At 48.5% G+C, this 24,004-nt stretch overlaps 2 protein-coding genes across 2 annotated transcripts; both read left to right on the plus strand.

The window, feature by feature from the left end:
• The first annotated feature begins 885 nt into the window (after window positions 1–885).
• On the plus strand, window positions 886–3,781 carry LOC119361056 (GDSL esterase/lipase At5g55050-like). The gene is made up of 5 exons (XM_037626440.1): window positions 886–1,153; window positions 2,645–2,778; window positions 2,871–3,092; window positions 3,208–3,478; window positions 3,561–3,781. The coding sequence occupies exons 1-5, from the start codon at window positions 886–888 to the stop codon at window positions 3,779–3,781; spliced, it is 1,116 nt and encodes a 371-aa protein (XP_037482337.1).
• A 14,750-nt stretch (window positions 3,782–18,531) lies between these two features.
• On the plus strand, window positions 18,532–23,888 carry LOC119365224 (tRNA pseudouridine synthase Pus10-like). The gene is made up of 15 exons (XM_037630835.1): window positions 18,532–18,730; window positions 19,476–19,828; window positions 20,214–20,337; window positions 20,415–20,529; window positions 20,632–20,777; window positions 20,872–20,943; window positions 21,398–21,466; window positions 21,536–21,616; window positions 21,681–21,800; window positions 21,890–21,964; window positions 22,139–22,219; window positions 22,641–22,714; window positions 22,814–22,874; window positions 23,062–23,117; window positions 23,337–23,888. Exons 1-15 carry the CDS (start codon window positions 18,608–18,610, stop codon window positions 23,413–23,415), a joined length of 1,629 nt encoding a protein of 542 aa, XP_037486732.1. The 5' UTR covers window positions 18,532–18,607; the 3' UTR covers window positions 23,416–23,888.
• Window positions 23,889–24,004: the final 116 nt, after the last annotated feature.

Raw genomic sequence — 24,004 nt, forward strand, 5'->3', positions numbered from 1 at the left:
ACAAGTTGAGGCACCTTCAGTGTATTTAACTCTTAAAATTATACTTCTATTAAATATTTATATTGGACTACAGTGTTAGACTTGGAGTACACATGCAGTTAGCTGTTTAAAGCTCATTATTATGATTATATAAAGGCAGGGCGGGTATCCAAAATAGAATGCGAACAGCCTGACGAATGCAGCCACGTACCTCCTCGACCATAGAATTTTACATGCGGATACGCTAGTAAACGACAATGCGCTCGGCCTCGATGTAGCTAGCGCCGAGGGCGCGCCGACCACGTCCCACTCGTCCCCGAGATATTCTATACACTCCTTCGCAGTGCCAGCTAGGCAGCTCGCCATCCTCGGGGGGACGTCGCGTCTCGGTTTTGGTCCAATTTGTACGTATGCATGCACTCGTCTTCCCGACCGCAACAGGCCACCGGCTCGCAACCGCTCACTGGCTGAAGATCCAATCCCGGATTACTCTTCTCCACTAGCAGGCGATTCAAAGTTCTTCACTAGTCACTACCATGGATACCCTGGCATATAGTAAGAACTGAACTACTAAGAAGTAGAGTTAACAATGGTTAGCACGACTGAGAAACACATGCGGGAAGATGAACCGCTTCTGCGCTACGGAACAAGCAGCATATCCCGTCGGATCGCTGACTGCGGCGAAGGATTCGAAGATACTGCCGCGGGTAGCCAATCGTTGCATCTCCTTTTGCTTATTATACTCGTGTCATTCTTGGCGCCGTCCCATCATTCCTCGAATCGTCCTGGGCGCACGGTGTATATATAGGCATGCTGATACCACGTACCAATGCCCGCTCGTATTGTGGAAGCGAAGAGGCCGTGCGTGCGGCAGAGGCGCGAGGTAAGGAGAGCTCCATCGGTCCAATGGCCGGCCGCGGCGGGGCGTTCGCGCTCGTTGCGCTGTGCATGCTCGAGCTCGCGCTGTTACATGGCGCCGGCGCCGGCGCTGGGGAGCGGCTCGTGCCGGCCATGTTCGTGTTCGGAGACTCGACGGTGGACGTCGGCAACAACAACCTGCTGCCGGTCTGCAAGCCCGAATGCAGGGCCAACTACCCGCAGTACGGCGTCGACCACCCCTCCCACGCGCCCACCGGCCGCTTCAGCAATGGATACAACCTCGCTGACCAGATAGGTGCCGTCAAAAATTTCCCCGTTCATGATCCATTGAGCATCAACGACTGAGCTAATTTTTGGCTTTTTGTTGAAGGGGGATAACCCCGGTCTCTACATCAAATGATGCACACAGTTAATTTTTTTATTTATTGTGATTCATTCACTATTGGCCAAGTAATTATACAAGACAATCAAGTTTTTTTTTAAAAAAAGGGAGGATGACCCCGGCCTCTTCATCTGGGAGATGCATGCGGTCATTTTATTTATTATTTTCGAGAACCTTACAAAATAGAACAACAATATGCCTGAATCCAACATCTTGGCAACATCTGCCCCTACTTCTATCCATATGATAAAGGGGTGCAAGCCGGGCCATATACCCAGACCTCTCACATAAGCCTAACATCTAAAGCCGGAGGCCCCGACCAAGCCATCTACCGGGTCCGGGGCACAAACCGGTCCGACGCACTCACATGTGTCGTCGCCGTCATCTTCCATTGGTCCATATTCAGAGCAGATTGAGGTGTCAACCTTGAAAGGTCCTCCGCCATCGACGCCACCACGCCACCAAACGACGACCTCCACCTACGCGAGCCTTAAAAGGTCCTCCGCCATGGACGCCACCACGAAGCCAAACGACAACCTCCACCTGCGCAGGTCCATCTCCAAGCAACGACGTGGATCCATGCTAGGATAGGTCCGCACCACAGCCGTCGCCCATCACCCTCAAGCACCACCCAACCCCAAGGTTACCAAAGCGGCGCCTTCAAGAAGTGAACGGCGCCGTGAGCGCCACCGCCGCCCAACAAAGTTAGGGTTTTCGCCCAGGAGACCTAGTGGAAGGGGAAGTGAGAAGATCAGTCCATGCCGACGCCTCCAATGAGGGGAACGGCGCCCTAGACGTCGCCGTCGGCGCGGCCGGCCATGGCCGGCCAGGGATTTCGTCCGAACTAGATCCCCGCCACCACCAGTGCCTCCTGTACAGAACCGGCGAACAAGAGAAGCGCGGCCCGACCAGGCTGGCCAACATGCCGGACAGGGGAGGCGCCAGATCGCGCTCACCGACCGCCGCGGAAGCCGCCGCCAGCCGCCAACGATCACCGGGATCCCGCCGCCCGCGCAGCCAGGACGCCAGATCCACCGCCCGCACGGCTGCTTGCAAGAGTCTGCCGTGCCTCGCCAAAAGAGCCGCCGCTCCAGATCCTGAACTCCTCGTGCGGGAGCAGGGCAGCTGAGACCCTGCCGCCACCATCCTTGGCGTCCCGGGCTTGCCCGGCGGCTGCCTCAGACGGTGGCGAGAAGGGGGGCAAGGTGGGGAGGGGGCCGCGGCGGCGCGGCTAGGGTTTCCCGGCCGCCGCCGGGGGAGGCGACGCAGGGGTCGCGTTTGCGTGTGTGCGGGTCTTTACCCCAAGCAGAGATGCTTGACGCACCGTCCGTTTTATGGAGTTGACCAGCTTGTTGTATATGTATATACCCCGTATAATATAGGGACTGTCTATTTGACGTGCAGCTAAATTACTTGGATTCAACGAGAGCCCACCCGCTTTCCTCTCCCTCCAGGCCGAGGGCATCATTCCACGTATGAATGACGGCATCAACTTTGCATCGGGAGGGTCAGGGCTGCAGAACCAAACGGGCGAACATGTACGCACACCGTCTAGACTTTATTTGGCCCCAACTAAATGGCTCGATTCCTGCATCAGTAACCACGTAAGAGGCTGGCTTCCTCTGTGCAGTGCGGAGGAGTCTACAGCATGGCCGACCAACTGGAGGAGTTCACGTTGGTCGTCAAGATGATGGGGAACAGCTCGTACGACCTCATCTCCAGATCACTCTTCTTCATCAGCGTCGGCAGCAACGACCTGTTCGAGTACGCCCATGCAAAGAACCCGCCCCCTAACCGCAACGATACCGCCTTCCTGAAATGCCTCGTCGACTCTTACAAGACCTATTTGCAGGTGCGACCGCGTGTTTTCCCGTAATATAAGAGCGTCTTTTACACTTGGGCGAGTATGTGCACTATCTGGTGCTGCTGGTCAGAACCTCGTAATCAGGGACGTTGTTTTGTTGCAGGAGCTGCATGCGCTCGGGGCGAGGAAGTTCAGCATCGTCAGCCCGTCGCTGGTGGGGTGCTGCCCGTCGCAGAGGGCGGCCGCGCTGCAACATCACAATGACTTCGACGAGCTCCACTGCTTCCGCCCGGCGAACAACCTCTCCAAGCAACTCTACGCATTGCTAGCCTCGAAGCTCCAGGAGCTCGGCGGTGATCTGGACGGCATGCACTACTCCATCTGCGACTCGGCGGGGATGGCCGAGATGGTCTTCACACCCGGCGGCGCGAAAGGCATGTCAGCAATACCCTTTTGTCATGCGGTAACGTGTCGGGATATTTATTTTAATAATGTGTCGTTACCTTTTTTTGGCAGACCCAACGGTGGTGGATACGGCCTGCTGCGCCGGCCCAGGGCCGTTCGGGGTGGGCCTGTGCAACACCTCCGCCACGCTATGCCCCAACCGCACCAACTTCGTGTTCTGGGACAGCTTCCACCCGACGGAATATGCGTCGGGTTTGGCCGCGTCTGCGCTCTTCATCGACAACGGCAAATTCGTCCGCCCGATCAACGTGGGGCAGCTGGCGGCGCTGTAGCGTGGAGAATCGCAAGCGATCTATCTGGCGACGGACGACTTGGTACTACCGACTACGGAATAAGTAGTGGTGTGGAACTACAGAGACTTTTTTTTTATGAAGGGAGACAACAAAGACTCAGGGTCTGGAGTTTGATTGGGGGATGAGTATAGACTATAGGGGGTTTGTTGTCCACGTCCAAGAATTTGGTGAAGCCGGCGTGCTTGTTGTTATCCGAGATCGTTCTGTAGGATTTGTTTCCCCTTTATTCACTAGTGTGTGTTTTTTTTCACACAAGACATAAGCACGGTTTGCACGAATGATTACGATTGGCAAGAGCAATGAGCAATGTGACTATTTGAAGTATACTATGACAATGTCCGTGCGTTGCAACTGGACATAAATATATCGAAATGACTCCTCTAAAAACGGTTGTGGCAACGCTCGATTTCCAGAGGGGCACGGACCAAAATCTCTCCCCTCCTTGAATTTAAATCTAGAGTTTCGTAATTAATTTCACCCCCCCCCCCTTCATTATAACTATCGGAGGCCACTAATTAATACACACCCCTTAATTTTAACTGTGGAACCTGCTAATTAATTCCCTCCCCCTAATTGCCCCTTTATTAATAGTTTCCAGCCTCGTCATGATACTTGGCCATGTAAATGATGAACCAGGCTTTAACTTTGCTTTAAGAATCTGCCCATCTCCGTAATATTTACTTCTCAGTACCCTTGCACATAAACTATGAGGCTCAGAAATCAGCCTCCAGATTTGCTTTGAAAGCATAGGCTTATTAAAACAGTTTGAATCTCTGAAACCCATTCCACCTCTATCCTTTGGGACACAAAGTTTCCACCGTGAACCAATGCATCCTTTTGTTACTGACATCGTCACCCCACCAACACTACAAAATTGCATCAGAATTCCTTGGCAAATTTTCTTTGGGATCCTAAATACACACATCACAAATGTCGGCAATGCTTGAGCCACGACCTTTAGAAGCACATCCTTTCCTCCAATGGACAAAGTTTTCTCCTTCCATCTTTGCACCAACTAACAAATCCTATTAATCAAATATTGGAAGTTATCACTTTTATCAGCCCTATCATCATTAGCAAACCTAAATATTTATCTGACAGAGCTTCAACCATGATGTTCAACACAGTGCACACTTCCACCCTTTTTTCGACAACAATATTTGGAGTGAAATAGATATTACACTTACTTTCACTAACCATTTTTTCGGCGTACTGGGAACAAGAGTACCGAGACTTGCCTGCCTGCGGCCCATGGCGTAGCTCCATCGACGGCCTGGTACGGCCAATCTTTAGCGACGATGAGAAAAGACCCTCGCGAGGGGCCAAGCCTCGCGAGGCGGACGACGTCAAGACCTCCTGAAGGAGCAGCCTTTCCAGGCGGCCTCCTAAGGAGCGGAGATTTCTATGCAAGCACTCACCTCACGAGGCTGAGGTGACATCAGCCGTGACGACCAAGGACAGATGTCGGTGTCAAAACCGGCGGATCTCAGGTAGGGGGTCCCGAACTGTGCGTCTAGGCGGATGGTAACAGGAGACAAGGGACACGATGTTTTACGCAGGTTCGGGCCCTCTTGATGGAGGTAAAACCCTACGTCCTGCTTGATTAATATTGATGATGTGTGTGTTACAAGAGTGGATCTACCACGAGATCAAGGAGGCTAAACCCTAGAAGCTAGCCTATGGTATGATTGTTGTTCGTCCTACGGACTAAAGCCATCCGGTTTATATAGACACCGGAGAGGGCTAGGCTTACACAAAGTCGGTTACAATGGTAGGAGATCTACATATCCGTATCGCCAAGCTTGCCTTCCACGCCAAGGAAAGTCCCATCCGGACACGGGACAAAGTCTTCAATCTTGTATCTTCATAGTCTTGGAGTCCGGCCGATGATGATAGTTCGGCTATCCGGACACCCCCTAGTCCTGAACTCCCTCAGTAGCCCCTGAACCAGGCTTCAATGACGACGAGTCCGGCGCGCATATTGTCTTCGGCATTGCAAGGCGGGTTCCTCCTCTGAATAATTTATAGAAGATTGTGAACACCAGGATAGTGTTCGGCTCTGCAAAAATAAATTCCACATACCACCGTAGAGAGAATAATATTACACAAGATCAATCTGCTGACGTATTCTGTGGCGTGACGTCACACCACTTCCAAGCCTTTACTCGAATTGTTTTTATTGTTCCACCTCAGCGCATTTAGCGAGGCTGTTTCCTTGGCACGTCTTGTCGAAGCAGAGATCGTGTTACCCTTATTCCGGGATTCCCATCAATACGGGCGTGGGTAACCCAACCGCGCCCGTTGCCACGCCCCCTCCATCGAAGGCGGGTTCCAAACGGTCACGGGGACGACTCTTGGTATTCTTCCTCTTTATAATGAGACCAAGGCCTGTTCTTTTTATTCAATCCTCTATCGAATCCGCCCCTCTCCCCGAGTTCCAACACCCAGGGCTCCAAATTCAGGTACCTTCGATCTTCGACAATGTCCGGTCCTAACCTACGAGGCCGGTGGATGCCCTCCTCCGTCACGGAGGAGGACGTGCTAAAGCTGAGAGATGCCAGGTACTTAACCTACGAAATTTCGCATAGGCTGCCTGCCCGAGGGCAAGTTATCCCAACTCCCGAGCCTGGCGAGAGCGTCGTGTTCGTGTCTCACTTCCGTCGGGGTTTAGGCTTCCCGACGGATCCCTTCATGAGGGGGCTCATGTTTTACTATGGGCTGGAATTCCACGACCTGGCTCCGGAGTCCATCCTCCACATCTCATCATTCATTGTCGTCTGCGAAGCCTTCCTCCGTACTACCCCTCACTTCGGCTTGTGGCTCAAAACGTTCAACATGGAGCCGAAGACGGTTGAGGGGCGTCAGGCAGAGTGCGGCGGGGAGGTTATAAGCAAAAGGGCCGAAGCTCCATGGCCCAAGGGCTCTTTCCAGGAGGAGCTCGGCTTGTGGCAACAGGAGGGGTTTTATATCACCGCTCCCCGGGGCAGCAGGCAGAAGCCGCCGCCCGTCTTTCGCTCGGGCCCTCCACATCAGCTGACGTCATGGGTCAACAAGGGGCGTGACTGGGGGCCGCCCAAAGACGTCCCCCTATTGCAGGACCGGATTCGAGGCCTCCAAGAAAGGGAGATCAATCTGGTCGCAGTGGTGCAGGTCATGTTGATCCGGCACCTACTGCCCTGCAAACGTCGCCCCCTCCGCCTGTGGGAATTTAATCCGGAGGGGCCACGAGCTCTTCAACACTTCATGGGTTTGACTCCCATGGAGATGTATAAACTGTTCTTCGGATCGCAAGAGACGCATCCGGAATTGACCGAGGACGCTGGCCTAAGCTGCAATCGCCCAGATACTCAAGTAAGTAGCCCCTTGTCCGGACACACCGTCCATTTATTTATCGTGAGCTTGCCTTTTAACCAGCTATCCCTGGACAGGAGTGGATAGCGCAAGCAAAACTGATACGGTGTCCGGCCCCCCTCCCTGAGACCACGCAGGATCCCGTGTTAATCAAAATGTTGGAGGTCGCACCTTCGAATGAGGGCGAAGGGGGGCACGGGGAAACTGTCACCTCTACCAAGCAGGTTTTTAGTAAGGGAGGAATCGAGAGTCCCTCCCTCCAGGGGGAGAAGAGGAACGCTTCCGAAGACCCGGAGGCCAAGGCCTCAAAGCGGGAAAAGAATCTGTACCGGAAGGTCCTATGCCAGAAAGCGCCCCGGCCGTACTGTCTCCTCGGAGGAATCAGCCCTCTAACGAGCCGTAAGTGAAAAAGGGGGATTTTATAATTATCTGACACCCCTGCTTAATGTCTAAAGGTAACCGAAGTTTTTACCTTGTAGTTCGGATCTCAGCCCATCTCAGCACAGCTCATCTTTGGGATACCTTCGTCCGGAGATGATGGAAAGCGAAACGCCTCCATCTGCCGCCCCATCGCGTGGGGCGGACGACCCTGAGGTGTCGTCGCGGAGGGTCACCCCGAGTCCGGCGGGGCCGGAGAGTTCGGCGCCCATTGGAATACGGCCGGTGGAGCTGCAGGATTTGCTTAAGAGGGCGTCCATCTCAGAAGATCACCGCACATTAATGGGTGGTGTGATTGATAGGATCTCGTCCGCCGAAACCGGCTTGTATGAGGCCGTCGGAAGTTTACTGACGGGATTTGAGGTACGCAAAAAATGACATACCTGTTGACAGTTTTGCACATGAAGTGCGCCCTGTATAGATAGTAGCCCCTGAGACTTGGTATGCTGTCGAAAACGACAGCGTGCCTAGGATCATAATCTCAGTTATTAATTGTCGCCTTTCCCATGCAGGTGGTGAAACGTTCGGTGGCCAGCCGGACTGATGAATTTGCCGAGCTGAAGAAGTAACTCGACACTGCGGATGCGGACATCTCGCTGGTCAATAGATGACTTGATGAGTCACAAGGTATGTGGTTGCTCCGCGGTTGCTTAGTAAGGGAGCTGACGCCCATTCCTTACAAATTGTATGCTAGATGCAGATGGTGCCGCTGCTGTGGAAGACCTTCGAGCAGAACTTGCTCGGGCCAAGGAGCAAGCCAGAAAAAGCGAGGCGGCTGCCTCAAAGGCAGCAGAAGAGCTAGAAGCCGAGAAGGCTGCTCACTGCCGAAGCAGGGAGGAGATGGCCGGAATGGCCGCGAAATTAAAAGTTGCTACCGACCGCCAGGAGGTTCTTGAAAGAGAACGTCGAGCGAAACAAGAGGACCTGAAGAAGGCCGACGCCGAAGCCAAGGATGCCCGTAGTGCGATGAGGGCTATGAAGGAGGAACTGCGTCAAATCCGAGACATTGTGGCTGGAAAGCCCTTTATGCTGCGCAGGAAGTTCACGGATCCGAAGTATGCTCAGCTTGGCCGATTGTATGGTGCGGAGGATCCTTATCTGGACTTGGCAGCGAGTGCGGCGGACGCAGTCGGGCACTTCCAAAGCCAGAAGGGTCACGAAATGGAAGAGCTTTTCTGGTCTCAATTCCATAGTCCGGAGCGTCAACTTCCGCTGGGTGATCGGCTGGTTGAGTGGGCTGAGCTAAATAGATTGTCCGGACTTGCCATGACGGATGTGGTCACTCATCTGTGGCCGGGAAGACCCAAGCCGAAAAGTTATTTTGGCTTGTTGCAGCAATTCCTTGGGGCAGTGCCGCATATTAAGGCGATGAAGCGGTCGACATGCATAGAAGGTGCACGGATGGCTCTCGCCCGTGGTAAGACATACTGGGCGGAGATGGATGCCACCACTGTTGCATCCCGGGGTTCGGACAAAAGTCGATTCCCCACCGAGCACTATTTTGAGGAAGTCCTGCCGGGCGCTCGTATAATAGAGGCACAGTGCTCGAAAGATGTTATGTTTGAATGATATGTATGATTTCTGAGATTATATTTATAATGCAATAACTTTTTATACTTGTGTGCTCAAGTATTGAACTATCTCCTGTGCGGCCGTATATGTATGAATAACCTGAAAGTTGCAGTCTTTGGCTTCAGCCCCCACGCACATGGTGCGGGGGTGTTTGCAAAAATAAAAAGGCGCTTTTTCACACTTAATACAACGTCTTGGTCCTTTTAGGGAGGTGATAGCGTAGCAAACTAGGCAACCGGACTATAATGCTTTATCACTTTCACTTAGCCATAGGAGCTCGAATGTGGGGCTACTATATAGCCCCTTGCGGCACCGTTCCTCTCCGAACTTCGGGGCGCGTATGTGCCTGACCGGGAAGCGGTTCTTCGTCAAAGCGGAGGAATTCTAAACATTCCAATGGTCGATCAAGTGGTTGACCAGTCTCTCGCTATATCATGACAGTCAGTTTTCGGCTTTCTCTACTGAGGCGCTCGCCCGGCCGAACCGGGGCACAGTCGCAGTAGTTCTCCTGGTGCCGCGTTAGCCGATGATACGGAACGTAAGGCAGCAAAACATAGGAGCCGGGCAAACCCAACATTTGACCAAAGACATGATTCGGAGCTGATGCATATAAGGCCTAACTCGAGACGCCGAACACTCCCTGAGGTGTTCGGTCTTTTTGATATTGGGCAGAATAATGCCCTAAGCCCCTAGTGTCCAGGTACGGGTGGGAACTTCTGGCGCGGCCGATGCCAAAACGCCAGCCTCCTTCTCGGCTATGGTGGGAAACCGGGGGATGTGTATCAACAAGAGACATTAAGAAAGGTTTACACAGGGTCTTAATCTGAAAAGAATCCTTGCAACGGGTCCCTGCTGCACGTCTGCGCCTGTGTCTCCGTTGTGCTGTATCCTGGACGGGTGTAGCACGTGCTTCATCTGTAAAAGAGAATGACTTAGTTTCGAAGAAATATCGTGCAAAAAATTGTATGAAATAAAGTATAATTTGGAGGATGAAGAAAATTGAGCTTTATTGGCTCTCATCATTTATACGCGCAGCCCCTTGTAAAGGGGATATGCGGCTGGAAGCCCCTTGTTAAGTTAAACCGGACTCGCCTAACCGTGTCCGGGGTCTGAATGACCTGTGGTTAGGGGCCTTGACCTGCAGGGTCGGAGTGGCTGTCAAGGCAGTCCCACGCTCTCTGTTGTCGAGGGACACTCGTAGTTGCTCTTTAAATGAGATTATGCCGCGTGGACCGGGCGTTGTAAAAATAAGAGGCGTGTAGTGTGGTATGGCGTTAAAGCGGGCGAAAGCTTTGTGCCCCAATAGTGCTTGATGGCCACTGTGAAATGGGGTGCTGCGAAGAATCTGTCTTTCGCGACGGAGGTTGTTGGATGAACCGACCACGACCTCTAGTGGTACAGAGCCCGTATGATTGGCTTGAAGGCCTGGCATCACTCCTTTAAGGGAAGTGCTGTTATGTTGAATGTTTATATGGTCTAACCCCATTCTGCGGATGGTCTCCTGGTATGGCAGGTGCCGCACTCTGTTTTCGTGTTATCACATGAAGTGAGTTCACTGTTTTGACTTCTAGTGGGAAAGTCTTCTGTTGTTTGGAGTGCTGCTTTTGGGGTTCGTCACTTCCACTTGGTGTATCGAGCCCCTTGTGTTCGGCATTAAGTCGGCCGGACTGCTTGAAGACCCAACAATCTCTGTGGGTATGGTTTGCAGGCTTTCCGGAGGTACCATGTATTTGACATAGCCTGTCCAGAATCTTATTTAGGTTCGATAGCTCGTCGCTGTTGTCCTTGAGGGGCAGTGTTTTGTTATTCGGCCGAGAGCTTTTGAATCCGGCGTTGACCGCCGTACTATTTGGGCCATTTTCCTTGTTCCGGCGCTGATCTTTTCTGCGTCGTGATTTCCCATTTCCATCCCTGACTTCGGATGTACTCGGGTCGCTGGTGCTACATCTAGCCAGCCAGCTGTCCTCGCCTGCACAAAAGCGGGTCATGAGGCTTGTTAGTGCGGCCATTGTTCTTGGTTTTTCTTGGCTGGGGTGTCTGGCGAGCCATTCGTCTCGGACGTTGTGTTTAAAGGCTGCTAAGGCTTCAGCGTCCGGACAGTCAACTATCTGGTTCTTTTTAGTGAGGAACCTGTTCCAGAATTTGCGTGCTGACTCTCCGGGCTATTGAGTTATGTGACTTAAATCGTCTGCATCCGGAGGCCGGACATAAGTCCCCTAAAAATTTGCTCGAAACGCATCCTCAAGCTCTTCCCAACTTCCGATAGTATTTTCTGGGAGGCTTTTAAGCCAATGCCGAGCTGGCCCTTTGAGCTTGAGGGGTAGGTATTTAATGGCATGGAGATCGTCTCCTCTGGCCATATGTATGTGTAGGATATAATCCTCAATCCAGACTCCGGGGTCTGTTGTTCCGTCATATGCCTCTATGTTTGTGGGTTTGAATCCCGCTGGAAATCCATGATCCAGCACCTCATCGGTGAAACATAGTGGGTGTGCGGCGCCCCTATATTAGGGTGTGCCGTTGTCTTCAGATGTTCGGCGGGTTATGTTGCTTCCTGGAGTCTTCCATTTTGGTCCATAAATAGATCGTACTGGGTAGTCTTTTTTCCGAGGATCTTGATGCTGATCGTGTGCCGGCTTGTGTGCGGCGCCCCTTGTTGCTCTTGGCCTGTCATCTGGTCGTCTATCCGGCCAGGCGGCTTCTTTCTTTTTTGACTGCGGGGGCTCTAAGGCCTCCCCGTCAAATTCGGGCAGCAGCTTGCGCTTCGGGTAGCTCTTTGTCTGGTGACTGGTGCCATGTTTATCTGCGCTGTTGAGTACTTTGCTCCATCTCATTCTGAGTGCGTCCTCCGTTGTTTTGAGCTTCCGCTTTTGCTTCTTCAAGCTTCTTGCCGTGGCGACGAGCCTTGTGTGCAGATTCGTGTGTTCTGGTGATGTGAGATCATCTTCGCCGGGGATGGGTTGCTTGTCCAGTTCACGTCCGGCTGGCTGCTTGGTGACGTGTGCGTCGTCCACTGCTTCGCCCTGCTCTAGGGCCTTGTCCGTATGGGTGCCGTTTTTATCGAGGCCGGTCTTCGGGCGGCGCTTGTGTCGCCGTTTTGGTTGTTTGTTGGGGGAGTTATCCTTCACCGCATCCCGTTTTTCTTCATTGTCGCTTCCTTTTGGTGTACCCACCATGTATACGTCGTGAGTAGGGGTGGCTTTCCAGTGCCCGGTGGGCGCAGGTTCTTGGTCGTCTCCGGCATCGTCGTCCATACCGTCGATGTCTTTGAAGTCGTAGTCTAGCATGTCGGTTAGATTGTCGACAGCGGCTACCAAGTGGGTGGTGGGTGGGTTTTGAATTTCTTCGTCGTCCGCATCCCAACCGTCCTGACCGTAGTCCGGCCAGGGCTCTCCCGATAACGAGAGATACTTTAGCGAACTCAAGATGTCGCCAAAAGGTGAGTGTTGAAAGATGTCCGCTGCGGTGAACTCCATGATCGGCGCCCAATCGGATTCGACCGGAGGGAGCGCGGGAGGTTCGGAGTCCGGCAAGGAGTCCGGCACCTCGGAGTCACAAGCTTCATGAGGGACAAGGTCACTGTTCGGCTCCATCACCGTAGAGGTTGCAGCCCCCGAGGCGGTGTCTAGCCATCCGTCCTCGATCTGCGCAGCCAGCTCCGAATTGAAGATCGGAGCGGGTTCTAGTGCGGCCTCCAGGGTATTGTCCGGCTGCAGTGCTAAATCATGCTCGCCGTGACAGTGCGGCACGCTCGGCTATGGCTCGGATCCGTCGAAGATCAAGTCCTTGCGGATGTCGGCTGTGAAGTTTAAACTTCCAAATCTGACCTGACGGCCAGGGGCGTAGCTTTCGATCTGCTCCAGATGGCCAAGCGAATTGGCCCGCAGTGCAAAGCCGCCGGATACGAAGATCTGTCTGGGGAGAAAAGTCTCACCCTGGACTGTGTCGTTGATGACGATCGAAGAAGCCATCGAGCCTATCGGTGATGACACAGAGGAACTCTCAATGAAAGCACCAATGTCAGTGTCAAAATCGGCGGATCTCGGGTAGGGGGTCCCGAACTGTGCGTCTAGGCGGATGGTAACAGGAGACAAGGGACACGATGTTTTACCCAGGTTCGGGCCCTCTTGATGGAGGTAAAACCCTACGTCCTGCTTGATTAATATTGATGATGTGTGTGTTACAAGAGTGGATCTACCACGAGATCAAGGAGGCTAAACCCTAGAAGCTAGCCTATGGTATGATTGTTGTTCGTCCTACGGACTAAAGCCATCCGGTTTATATAGACACCGGAGAGGGCTAGGGTTACACAAAGTCGGTTACAATGGTAGGAGATCTACATATCTGTATCGCCAAGCTTGCCTTCCACGCCAAGGAAAGTCCCATCCGGACATGGGACAAAGTCTTCAATCTTGTATCTTCATAGTCATGGAGTCCGGCCGATGATGATAGTTCGGCTATCCGGACACCCCCTAGTCCGGAACTCCCTCAACAGGCGGCAGGTTTCCTCTTTGGTGCTAAGGAAGCAAGCGCAGGTGTGGAGTACCAAGGAATCAACCAAAGGTTGCCGCTTCGTATAACAAGACCAGGACCGCTAGAACGGCAGGATGGATGTCATCCCGAGCCCACCATGACGTCACGATCAGAAGCTTTGCAGGCGAAGACCACCTTTCGTCAGGATCAGATGTACTACGTGTGCCCTTTCAAAATTGGCCACTGTGGGATCCCTTCCCGCCTAAGTTTTGGGGGAAGAGGACCGAGGCCACTATAAATATAGCCTAGCCACCAACATAGGGAGGGATCGAGTTCTTGATCGGACCCCCCGAGACCGAATCCCTAGAGCTCATCACAAGAACACGCCGCTTGGGGTTGTTCTTCCCCTTGTACTAGTTCATCCTCAGCCTCCGTGAGGCTAATCCACCACAAAGCAGGAGTAGGGTTTTACACCGCAAGGTGGCCTGAACCTGGGTAAACTATCGTTTCCATTTCCTTTCCATTCATCGAGATAGGTCATGAGAGCAGTGAGTCGATCGGCTTGAGAGGTCGAGTTCTTCGCACACGCCCCTGAGTTCGAACCTTCCTTGGGTCTGCGGAGCCCGGAATCCGACATTTGGCGCGCCAGGTAGGGGCGTGTCTAAGCCTCTCCCCCATTGGTTGTCTCGTCACCGCTTTGTTGTTCTCATGACGGAAGCTCCACGAGCTGGCGCCGAGCAATGGGTCACTCGCACCATCTAGGTGGCATTCCCGGCCACGAAGTCCGTCGTCACTCCCACTTGCCGCAGCAGGGGTAGGCATCGGCCACAACAGTCATCGGCGTTGTGGGCTGTTTCCATCCCGCCCACTCGACGCCGCGACCGAGCGGCAGCAAGATCCTCGAGCTACGCCGTGGTGTCGTCCCTGTGCACTTGCTGGGAGCAGGTAAACACGCGGGCCGTGCTCGTTGTGGCCCGCGAGCTGCTGCGTTGCAGGCTGGTTGAGGGTGGTCGCGACGCCCTGGTCTCCCGCGTCGCCGAGCTGGTCGATGCTGCCTGCAGGGGCACAACGCCTTTCCGCATCACGCCGGCTTCGCGGATGCCTCAGGAGGCTCGCGCCCACGCCGGCCACATCTACTCGCCCCTCCGGGAGGAGCCTAGGGGCCCCGTGGAGGCAGCTCGGCGTATGGCGTCGCCCACCCGACCCAAGGGGCACGTTCCCATGGAGCAGCTGGGGTAGGCGGTTTCCACTTCAACAACAGCGAGGAGTCGCTCTCGGGCCAGCAGGCCAGGGCCTCGGATATGGCGGGCGGCAGAGCATGGGGCACGGGGGCTGGTCTCGGGCCAATAGCACCTAGGGTCCTGGTACCACCAATGGCGGGTGTGCCGCACGAGCAAGGGAGAAGCCCGTTCATGCTTCCTGCACTAGCCCGGGTGTCAGGATCGCCAAGGTCGCGGGGGACGGGGACCCCTCACGAGTCGGCTCAGCACCACACAAACACCTTCGACCACAAGGGGCTGGCGCATCCCCCATGGCAGCCTCCCAAGTGGGGGAAAGGAAAGGGGGGATTCGACCTCCCCCTTCCTTCCCTCTTCCCCCTTTCCTTCCCCCCTCCGACAAATATGGTAAGGGGGCGCCACTTGGGAGGAACCCCAAGTAGGATTCAACCTACTTGGGGTGCCTCGTGGGTGCTCCCTCCTCCCCCGCCTATATATATGTGGGAAGGGGGCGCATAACCACGACAATTGCTTAGCCGTGTGCGGTGCCCCCCTCCACCTTTACACCCTCGGTCATATTTTCGTAGTGCTTAGGCGAAGCCCTGCGGAGATAACTTCACCATCACCATAACCACGCCGTCGTGCTGCCGAAACTCATCCACTACCTCGTCGTCTCGCTAGATCAAGAAGGCGGAGGACGCCACCGAGCTGAACGTGTGTTGAACACGGAGGTGCCGTAGGTTCGGTACTTGCTCGGTTGGAGCACGAAGATGTTCCACTACATCAACCGCGTTACTAAACGCTTCTGCTTACGGTCTACGAGGGTACGTAGACACACTCTCCCCTCTCGTTGATATACATCTCCTTGATAGATCTTGCGTGTGCATAGAATTTTTTTTGTTTTCCATGCAACGTTTCCCAACAATATGACAGTGATGATATGTGTCATATAAACGGAACAGTGGAAGTTGCATGGCAATATATCCCGGAATGGCTATGGAAACATCATAATAGGTAGGTATGGTGGATGTTTTGAGGAAGATATAAGGAGACTTATGTGTGATAGAGCGTATCATATCACGGGGTTTGGATGCACCGGCGAAGTTTGCCCCGACTCTCAAGGTGAGAAAGGGCAATGCACGGTTCCGAAGAGGCTAGAAATTTGCAAAAAGGTGAGAGTGTGTATAATTCATGGACTCACATTAGTCATAAAGAACTCACATACTTATGGTGAAAGTTTATTAGCCATCGAAGCAAAGTACTACTACGCATGCCCCTAGGGGATAGATTGGTAGGAAAAGACCATCGCTCATCCCCGACTGCCACTTATAAGGAAGACAATAAAAAATAAATTATGCGCCAACTTCTTAGCATAACTAGAGACTATACCTGCATGCTTCGGAAATCACAAACATTAGCACCAATATTCTTACTAAACCACAATCATTCACTGGTACCTCCCCCGTCATCTCAATATCTCAAAACTATTGCAATGAATCAAACTTATCATATTCAGTGATCTACATGAAAGTTTTTATTATATCCCTCTTGAATACCTATCGTATTAGGACCAATTTCATAACCCGTGCATATTGTTATTACTATTTATTAAACTCACAATAAGATATAAGTGAAGCATGAGAGTGCAACTATTTTTTTAAATAAAACCACCGCTGTGCTCTAATAGATATAAGTAAACCACTAGACCAACTGTCTAGCTCAAAACGATTTAAAAAAACTGTCGAGCTCAAAACATATAAATGAAGCACATAAAGTATTCTAACAAATCACGAATAAATGTGTATACCTCTTAAAAGGTGTGTCCAGAAAAAAATGATTGTGGCAAACTAAAAAGCAAACAAAGCAAAGACCACTATAGCACACGACGTTCCAAGCAAAACTCATATCATGTGATGAATAAAATATAGCTTCAAGTAATTTACCGATGGATTGTACATGAAAGAGGGGGCGCAAGGGAGGAAGAAGATTAGGTTGAAAGGGGATGCGTTGACTCGATCTAATGGTCACTCGCGGGACAATATGACGGTGAGTGGTCCGGCCGACCGCCGCCTACCGTTGCGAGGACTATATCTCGCATTAAGTGCATTCTTCCATCTCGTTCAAGCTTTCCTCAAGCACTGTAGCGACTAGGCCGACTATTTTTTGTCTTATTTTTTCCTTCACTGCGTACGTTCAATCGAGTGAGTTCGCTGGTTTGCTCGCATCGTGTTTTTTTGTTTTTCTTTTTGTTTTCTTCATCCGTTCACTTTTTTTTCTGTTTCCTTTGCTTTTTTGTGAGTTTTCTTCCTTTCTTGCCCTGTTCGCACCGGTATCCCTGTTTACTCTTTGTTTTTATTTGTTTTTTTCTTGGCTTTGATTGGTTTTTATTTATTCTTTCTTGGTTGTCATCAGTTTTCTCCCTTTCTTTTTCGGCTTTCACTGGATTTCTTGTTTTTCCTTTTTCTATTTGTTTCTTTCCTCGGTTTCCATTGTTTTTTTTGCTTTTCTTTCTTTGGTTTTTATTTATTTATTTCTTTGTTTTTTATTCTTTTTGCATTTGTTTCTTTAGTTATTTGTCATTTTATTTCTATTTGGTTTATTTTGTTGCTTTTTTTGTTTTCATTTTTTTGCTTTTCTTTGTTTCTTTTGGTTTTCATCCTATATTTCTTGTATATTTTAACAACATCTTTCTAATACATATTTAACATTTTTCAAATACAAATTTAACATTTTCTTAACGCATGGTCAACATTATTTATAATACACATTTTAAACATTTTTCAAATACAAGATTAAGATTTTTTGAATACTTGGTAAACATTTTCCTATGCACACTTTAAAAAAAATTCAAATGCTTGATTAATTTTTTTTAATATTTCTTTTAATACATGGCCCACATTTCTTCTATACACATTTATCATTTTCCCAATTCTTGATTAACAATATTCAAACAACTATTCAACATTTTTCAAATGCTTGTTAATATTTTTATAAACATGATCAAATTTATTCATCATTTTTTAATACATGCTCAACACCTTTTCTTTACACATTTAACACTTCCCGAATGCTTGATTAAAAAATCTTGTTCAATAAATTTTTCAAATTCTTGATTAACATTTTTTACAGATGATAAAAAAATTCACCATTTTTTAATACATGTTCAAAAACTTTTCTATGGACGTTAAATATTTTCCAAATGCTTGATTAACATTTTTCAAATATTTGTTCAACATTCTCCGAATTCTTGATTAACATTTTTCCAATACTTGTTCAGCATTTTTCAATACTTGTTCATCATTTTTCAAATACTTGTTCAACATTTTCCGAATGCTTGATCAATATTTTTCAAATACTTGTTCAACATTTTCCAAATACTTGATTAAGTAAATTTAATACTTGTTCAACATTTTTGAAATGTTTTTTGTAGAGTATTCTCTTTTTATATATAGAATACTTTAAAGTATAAAAAAATACAAAAACAAAGCAAAATAGAAAAACAGAAAACGTAAAAGAAAACAGAAAAAAGGAGGCTGTGGCCGCCCGCGTTTCTGGGCCGGCCCATCTCGGCCTCCCGTTCAGCGAGTGTTCCTCCCCTCTCGCTGAACGCGAGATATAGGGGGCGCCCGCCTACCGCAGTCTTTAAAGAAAAATGTTGACATGCTTTTCGGTTCAGCATAGTCGGGCTCCTTGTCAGTTGCAGCGGCCTGCGCCAGGGGGATTAGCTAGGGTTTAACGAGCCGCAGCGACCACCATGACGGCCACAAACGCGGCGACGGCGGCGGCGTCGGACGCGGAGGCCAGGAGCATACTCGAGCGGGCCGCGGCGGCATCCTTCCCGCCTCTCCACGCCGTCCACCACCTCCTCTCCGTCGGGGTTCGGCTCCTCGCCCATCTTCTATCTTCCCCTCAAAATTACGGCAGCCTTCTGAACTAGTAGAGGGTAGAAATCTCGACAGCTTTATAGATTGATGTTGTTCCTAAGTAGCAACAGGACTAGAGTTTTCCCTTCGGAGAACAGCTCAGTCACTTTTTTCCCCCTCTGCGATGAACTTAGCTACTTGAAGCAAAGTAGAAGAAACCCCAAATTCAGCCGTCAAAGCCCCAAATTCAGTGTCTTTGACGGCCCGGCGGTTTTCGTTAGTAGATGCACTACCTGCTTGCTATACAAACTTTGCTGCTGAATCCTCACTCCTCTCATATTCAATGTGCGGTACTTCGTTTATCTCCCCCAATATCTGTTTGTGTAGCTGTTAAGTGAGATTAATGCACCAATGTACAGTTTTATAGAACCGATGAGCATTTGCTAGGAAAACGGTTGATTATTTCAGCAGTTTCGCTAAGATAGATGGGATTCCGAAAATTGTGTCACCTCCCTTGATTGATTGATTCGAACTAGAAGTAAGGAGGAATATAGAGAACTCTGACTGTGTCTAAGGTAAAGTGAACCAGAGAGAAACAGTTGTTCTTTATCGTGTATGTAAACATGTGTGCGATGTTGACAGGGTATGGAGCCTTTTCTGACCGTTGGCTCTCATTCCATTGCATTGTTCTGCTGATCTGCCTGTTAATACATAATTCAGAACTGGAGAAAAATCATCAACGTTACTGTCATGTTGCAGGTTTGTGTGCGATGCATCTTTCGCATGTTTGGAGCCTTTAGCCATGCCTGCTCATGTGCGTCTCTTACGGTCTCTTTCTTCCATTCATTTCTTGAAGAGCATGATGATTCCGCAAAAGGCGGGTCTTGCTCATGTTTGTCAACGGATGAAGCATGCTGCTCTATTTGCTTTGGAATATTGCTACCCACCTGCCATAAGGATGAGGGTGTAGTACTGTTTGATGACATTTCTCGTATCGACATAATTACTTCAATGGTATCTCAAGCAATACAAAGAGAGGGTTATCAAATTGATGGGTTTTCTTTAGAAATTTCACTGCCTGCAGTTGTAGCAGCGAATGAACGTGCCATCAGGTAAACCATCCCTACTTGAGAATCTCTGCTTCAGTTTTTTTCTGCAGCACCTTTAATTCAATATATGGCAGTAGTAATTCAGGAGATGGCATTATATAGTCTATACTAACCATATCAATAATCTAGAAGGTTGTATTCTCAATTGAATATATGCAGATATTTGACACAACCAATGTTAAAAGAACTTCCAACTCTGTTCACGGCAGTGAGCTAAATTTGGTTTTGGTGGATACTGATAATTACAATTAAGATCATGTCTTATCCGCTCTCAAATGTGCATGGGTATTTTTGTGTGTGTTTCATTCTAATCTTAATGTTCTTGTAATACATGTGATGATTCTAAACTGTTGTTCTCATAATGTGTTCTCCTTTTCCCTCTTAATAGGTTATATATGAAAGAAAAATATGGCAGTGAAAATTGGTTCAAGGACGAAATATTTTCTCAACAAACGATGTCAGTGAAGGAGGGTCTGAGACTGCTGATAGTACCATCGCTCGAGAAACAACTGGTAGGATCTTCTGTGATTGTCTTTTGTCTTGGAGCGTTGTGCAACCAACAATTGCTTGACTAAATAAATACGTGCAGGGTGTTAAGCACGGTGACAATTCATTTCGAATTCGCTTAACATATACTCATGATGATGCTTCACTGAAGCTCAAACGTTTATTGCCAAATGACAGTAACCGTAAAAGGAAAGCAGGTAAGTCCTTTAAGTGTTCATTTACTAACAAGGTAACTTGATCATCCTTCTGGATTTATCAGATTTTTCATTCATATAATGATTTGGCTGATGTTGTAACAGAGTCAAGAGAAGGAAATGATACTAGAAGGAACTCAACATATGATGATAAACAGACATTAAGTGAAACAGATTCATTCATCCACAAGTCCCTCGAGGGTATTCAAGATCAAGAATTCTGTAGTTTATTTGAGTTGCCTCCTGAAAAGGTGCCCATTGTACTATTGCAATACTGCTTTACCCCCAGAAATTGGCCATATTATACTGATTTTTTTAGATCAACTTAATTGATTCCCCCTTCAGGTGTCCAAACCTTGCCATCTTGTGATGACCTTCCTAAGGTCGCCCATATATATTGGCGGAAGATACTTGAAGGTATGTTCAAGTAATCCTTGGTTTTAACCAGTGTGGTTCATTACCAGAAATGTCAATTATAGCAGAACACCAATTTTTGCTGTCAGTAAGGACTAATTCCCTAGTAGCAAACTTATGAGATGCCTTCTTGATCGATAATCACTGCTTTCTTGAAGGTTACTCCATCAAGAACTATGTAGTTCTGTAAACTCACTTTCCAACCTCATTAAAGGTGATGAAAAGATTCAAATAGTTGTTATGAATAATACAAAATGTTGTGTCAAAATCAAATAGTTTTCTTTTAAAGAGGCTACGCTGTACCTTTGTGCCATAATATCAGTTGCATGCGCCTTGGTATTTGTTTCCCTATGCTCAATATACATAAACAAACTACCTGTGTGTTTGCTCTTCAGTTAAACTTGTTGATGTTCAAAAAAGATTCTGAATCCCTCTTGTTACTAATTGCCATTGTCAGCTTTCAAGAAATGTCAGTCAGTCATGTTGGATAATTGATGATGAAAGAATGGGGGAAGCATCAGTTGAGGTAAAACACACTGCATCAGAGTCAAGTCCCAACCCAACAAAACTGAACATCATTGCACCTTTTTTGTAGGAGATAATTAAAGAGAGTGTATGTGCCATCTCCAGAGGTGATGGCTACAAGTTCCATGCTGCTGGAAGAGAAGATATCGATGTAATGTTGTAGTTTGGAACTGTATCTGTTGGTATATGGTATGCTGAATGTCTCACATACACAGGTACGGATGCTTGGATCTGGTCGTCCATTTCTAATTGAAGTCCTGAATGTGCGATCGATTCCATCTGCGATTGAAATTCAACAAATTTCTGACAAGATTAATAGCTCCGAAAAGAAACATGTAAGGAATCAAATTCATGCTGGATTGACGTTGCAGGTCATAGTTACACACAGATTACATGTCATATACTTATGACTCGAATTTTCTAGGTCAGAATTAGAAATCTCAAGTTGGTAGACAATGAAATATGGGCCATGATGCGTGAAGGGGAAGCAGAGAAGCAGGTGCTCTATTCAATTGATGACAGTATCATTTAGCTGAAATGATAGTGTCAGTTATTCTAATCATTTACATTTTCTTGTCGCATCACATCACATTACCTTACACATTGCCTTGTCTTGCAAAACAACACAATCCTTACCTGATCATCAAGGTTTACTCTTGCTTTATGTGTGCAGAAGCAGTATGCTGCCCTCATATGGACTTCTAGTCCTCTGACGGATGATGACCTGCAGAAAATTTCTGTTATTAAGGATATGGTACAGTATATTTGCTTACTAGTAAACCCAGCGAGCTAGTTTGATTTTGTTCTCTTGTTGTTTTATTGGATAAGTTGGGGTTTTGCATGTGACCATGTGTCGGAGTGAAGCTTTGGGTTATTTTTACCTAAGCAAGTACTATTACTGAGGCAGGTGGCGGGGAATAAGCCTGTTGAGATATGAGATGAACTTTGTCAATATTTGTTTTTTTTTCTGTGCCAGGATTGATATTCTTTGCTAGCGTATCCGTGCTTTTGGTAAGGCAGTTTGTTTGTCATGAGTATATATGTGATGAATTGACTGGGACTTTATCCGGAGTTTATTCACCTATTTTCTGTTGATATCTTGCTACTCGGGTACACTAAGCCAACACTCCCTATGAAGTACACATAATGGCATCTCTTTTTTTCCCGCCTTCTAGGAAATTGTACAAAATACCCCCGTAAGGGTTCTTCACCGAAGAAGCCCGTTGGAGCGGAAACGGATTATACATTGGTGAGAGTTGAGACTGATTCCAGCTTTATGTAATCTGTTTCATTGTTCTATTTTTCTTCTTTCAAAAATCACTTTGTGTTTCATTCATCTGTCAATCAGGATGGAGATTGAGAAAGTTGAAGGCAGCTCAAACTATTACTTGTTGCATCTCTGCACTCAGGTACCATCTTGCCAAAGTTAGTAGGTTATTTGTCTCCAAAGTTAGTATCTGTCTATAGACATTCTGATTTTGTATGTCCTAACTGCTGGAAAATTGCAGCATTTGCTGGATGCTTGTGTAAATATCGTCATTAGAAGTGTAGAATAGTTTTCTATTTCCTGTTTGATCGACTGTGATGTGTTTACAGGCAGGAACATACATTAAGGAGTTTGTGCACGGTGATCTTGGACGCACAAATCCGAGGTAACCATCCTTCTTGTCTATATTTAGGTTCCTTGCCATTTATCAGGCATCTCTGGCGCCCTTAAAGAAACATGTAATGCATGTTCAACCGTGAACGTCTCCTCTCAAGCCCCATTCACCATCTTTAGATAAACAACAAATGAATTTACATCCCTGGAGTACAATTTTATTAATTTCTGATGAGCTTCTTTGTGCATGCTTGCGCTCTTGCTATTGCAGTATTGGTTCCATGCTACGTTGCAGAGCCGAGATACTGCAACTCGATGTCACGGACGTTAAGATGGACTTGCTGCAATAGTATGCTGCTGCCACATGATACCATTTGGGGCAATTATATTGGTAGAAGAGGCGCGCTGATAAGCCAAGATTCCCGCGGGAACCGCTGGCAAGTGCGCTAGGAATGACGAATCGTTTTTCTTTTCATCGAGTGTGTAACTGGATGTCAATTGGAAAATGTACAGCAGCCAGGGGAAACCAGCAACAATTTTGAGAAACTGGGGGGAATTTGGCCCCGTTCAGCTCTAATGTTTGCCTGTGCCCAGCAACAATTTAGAGAAAGTTGAGAAACTGAACCATTCGGCCCCAATGCTTTATCTGTTTTGCCACCACGTGTTGTGCTGCTAAACATTTGTATTCCCAGATTTTTTTGACGGAGCTACGGCGGGCTTATGCCGGCCTGAACCATTTCAGATGATATTCATTGAGCAGCATCACATGGACGACAGAACAAATTTGATATTGAGAATTTACTGCAGTGAGGCTGATACTCAATTTCTGGTGTACCTTGTTTCTCCATTTCTTCTACTACCTATGTACCAAAATATAAGACGTTTTTTGCAAACTTTTCGGTTTCTCTTTTTTTTGAGGTTTGACGCGCTTTCTCTTGC

Source organism: Triticum dicoccoides, chromosome 2B (genome assembly GCF_002162155.2).
Source record: "Triticum dicoccoides isolate Atlit2015 ecotype Zavitan chromosome 2B, WEW_v2.0, whole genome shotgun sequence".
NCBI lineage: Eukaryota > Viridiplantae > Streptophyta > Magnoliopsida > Poales > Poaceae > Triticum > Triticum dicoccoides.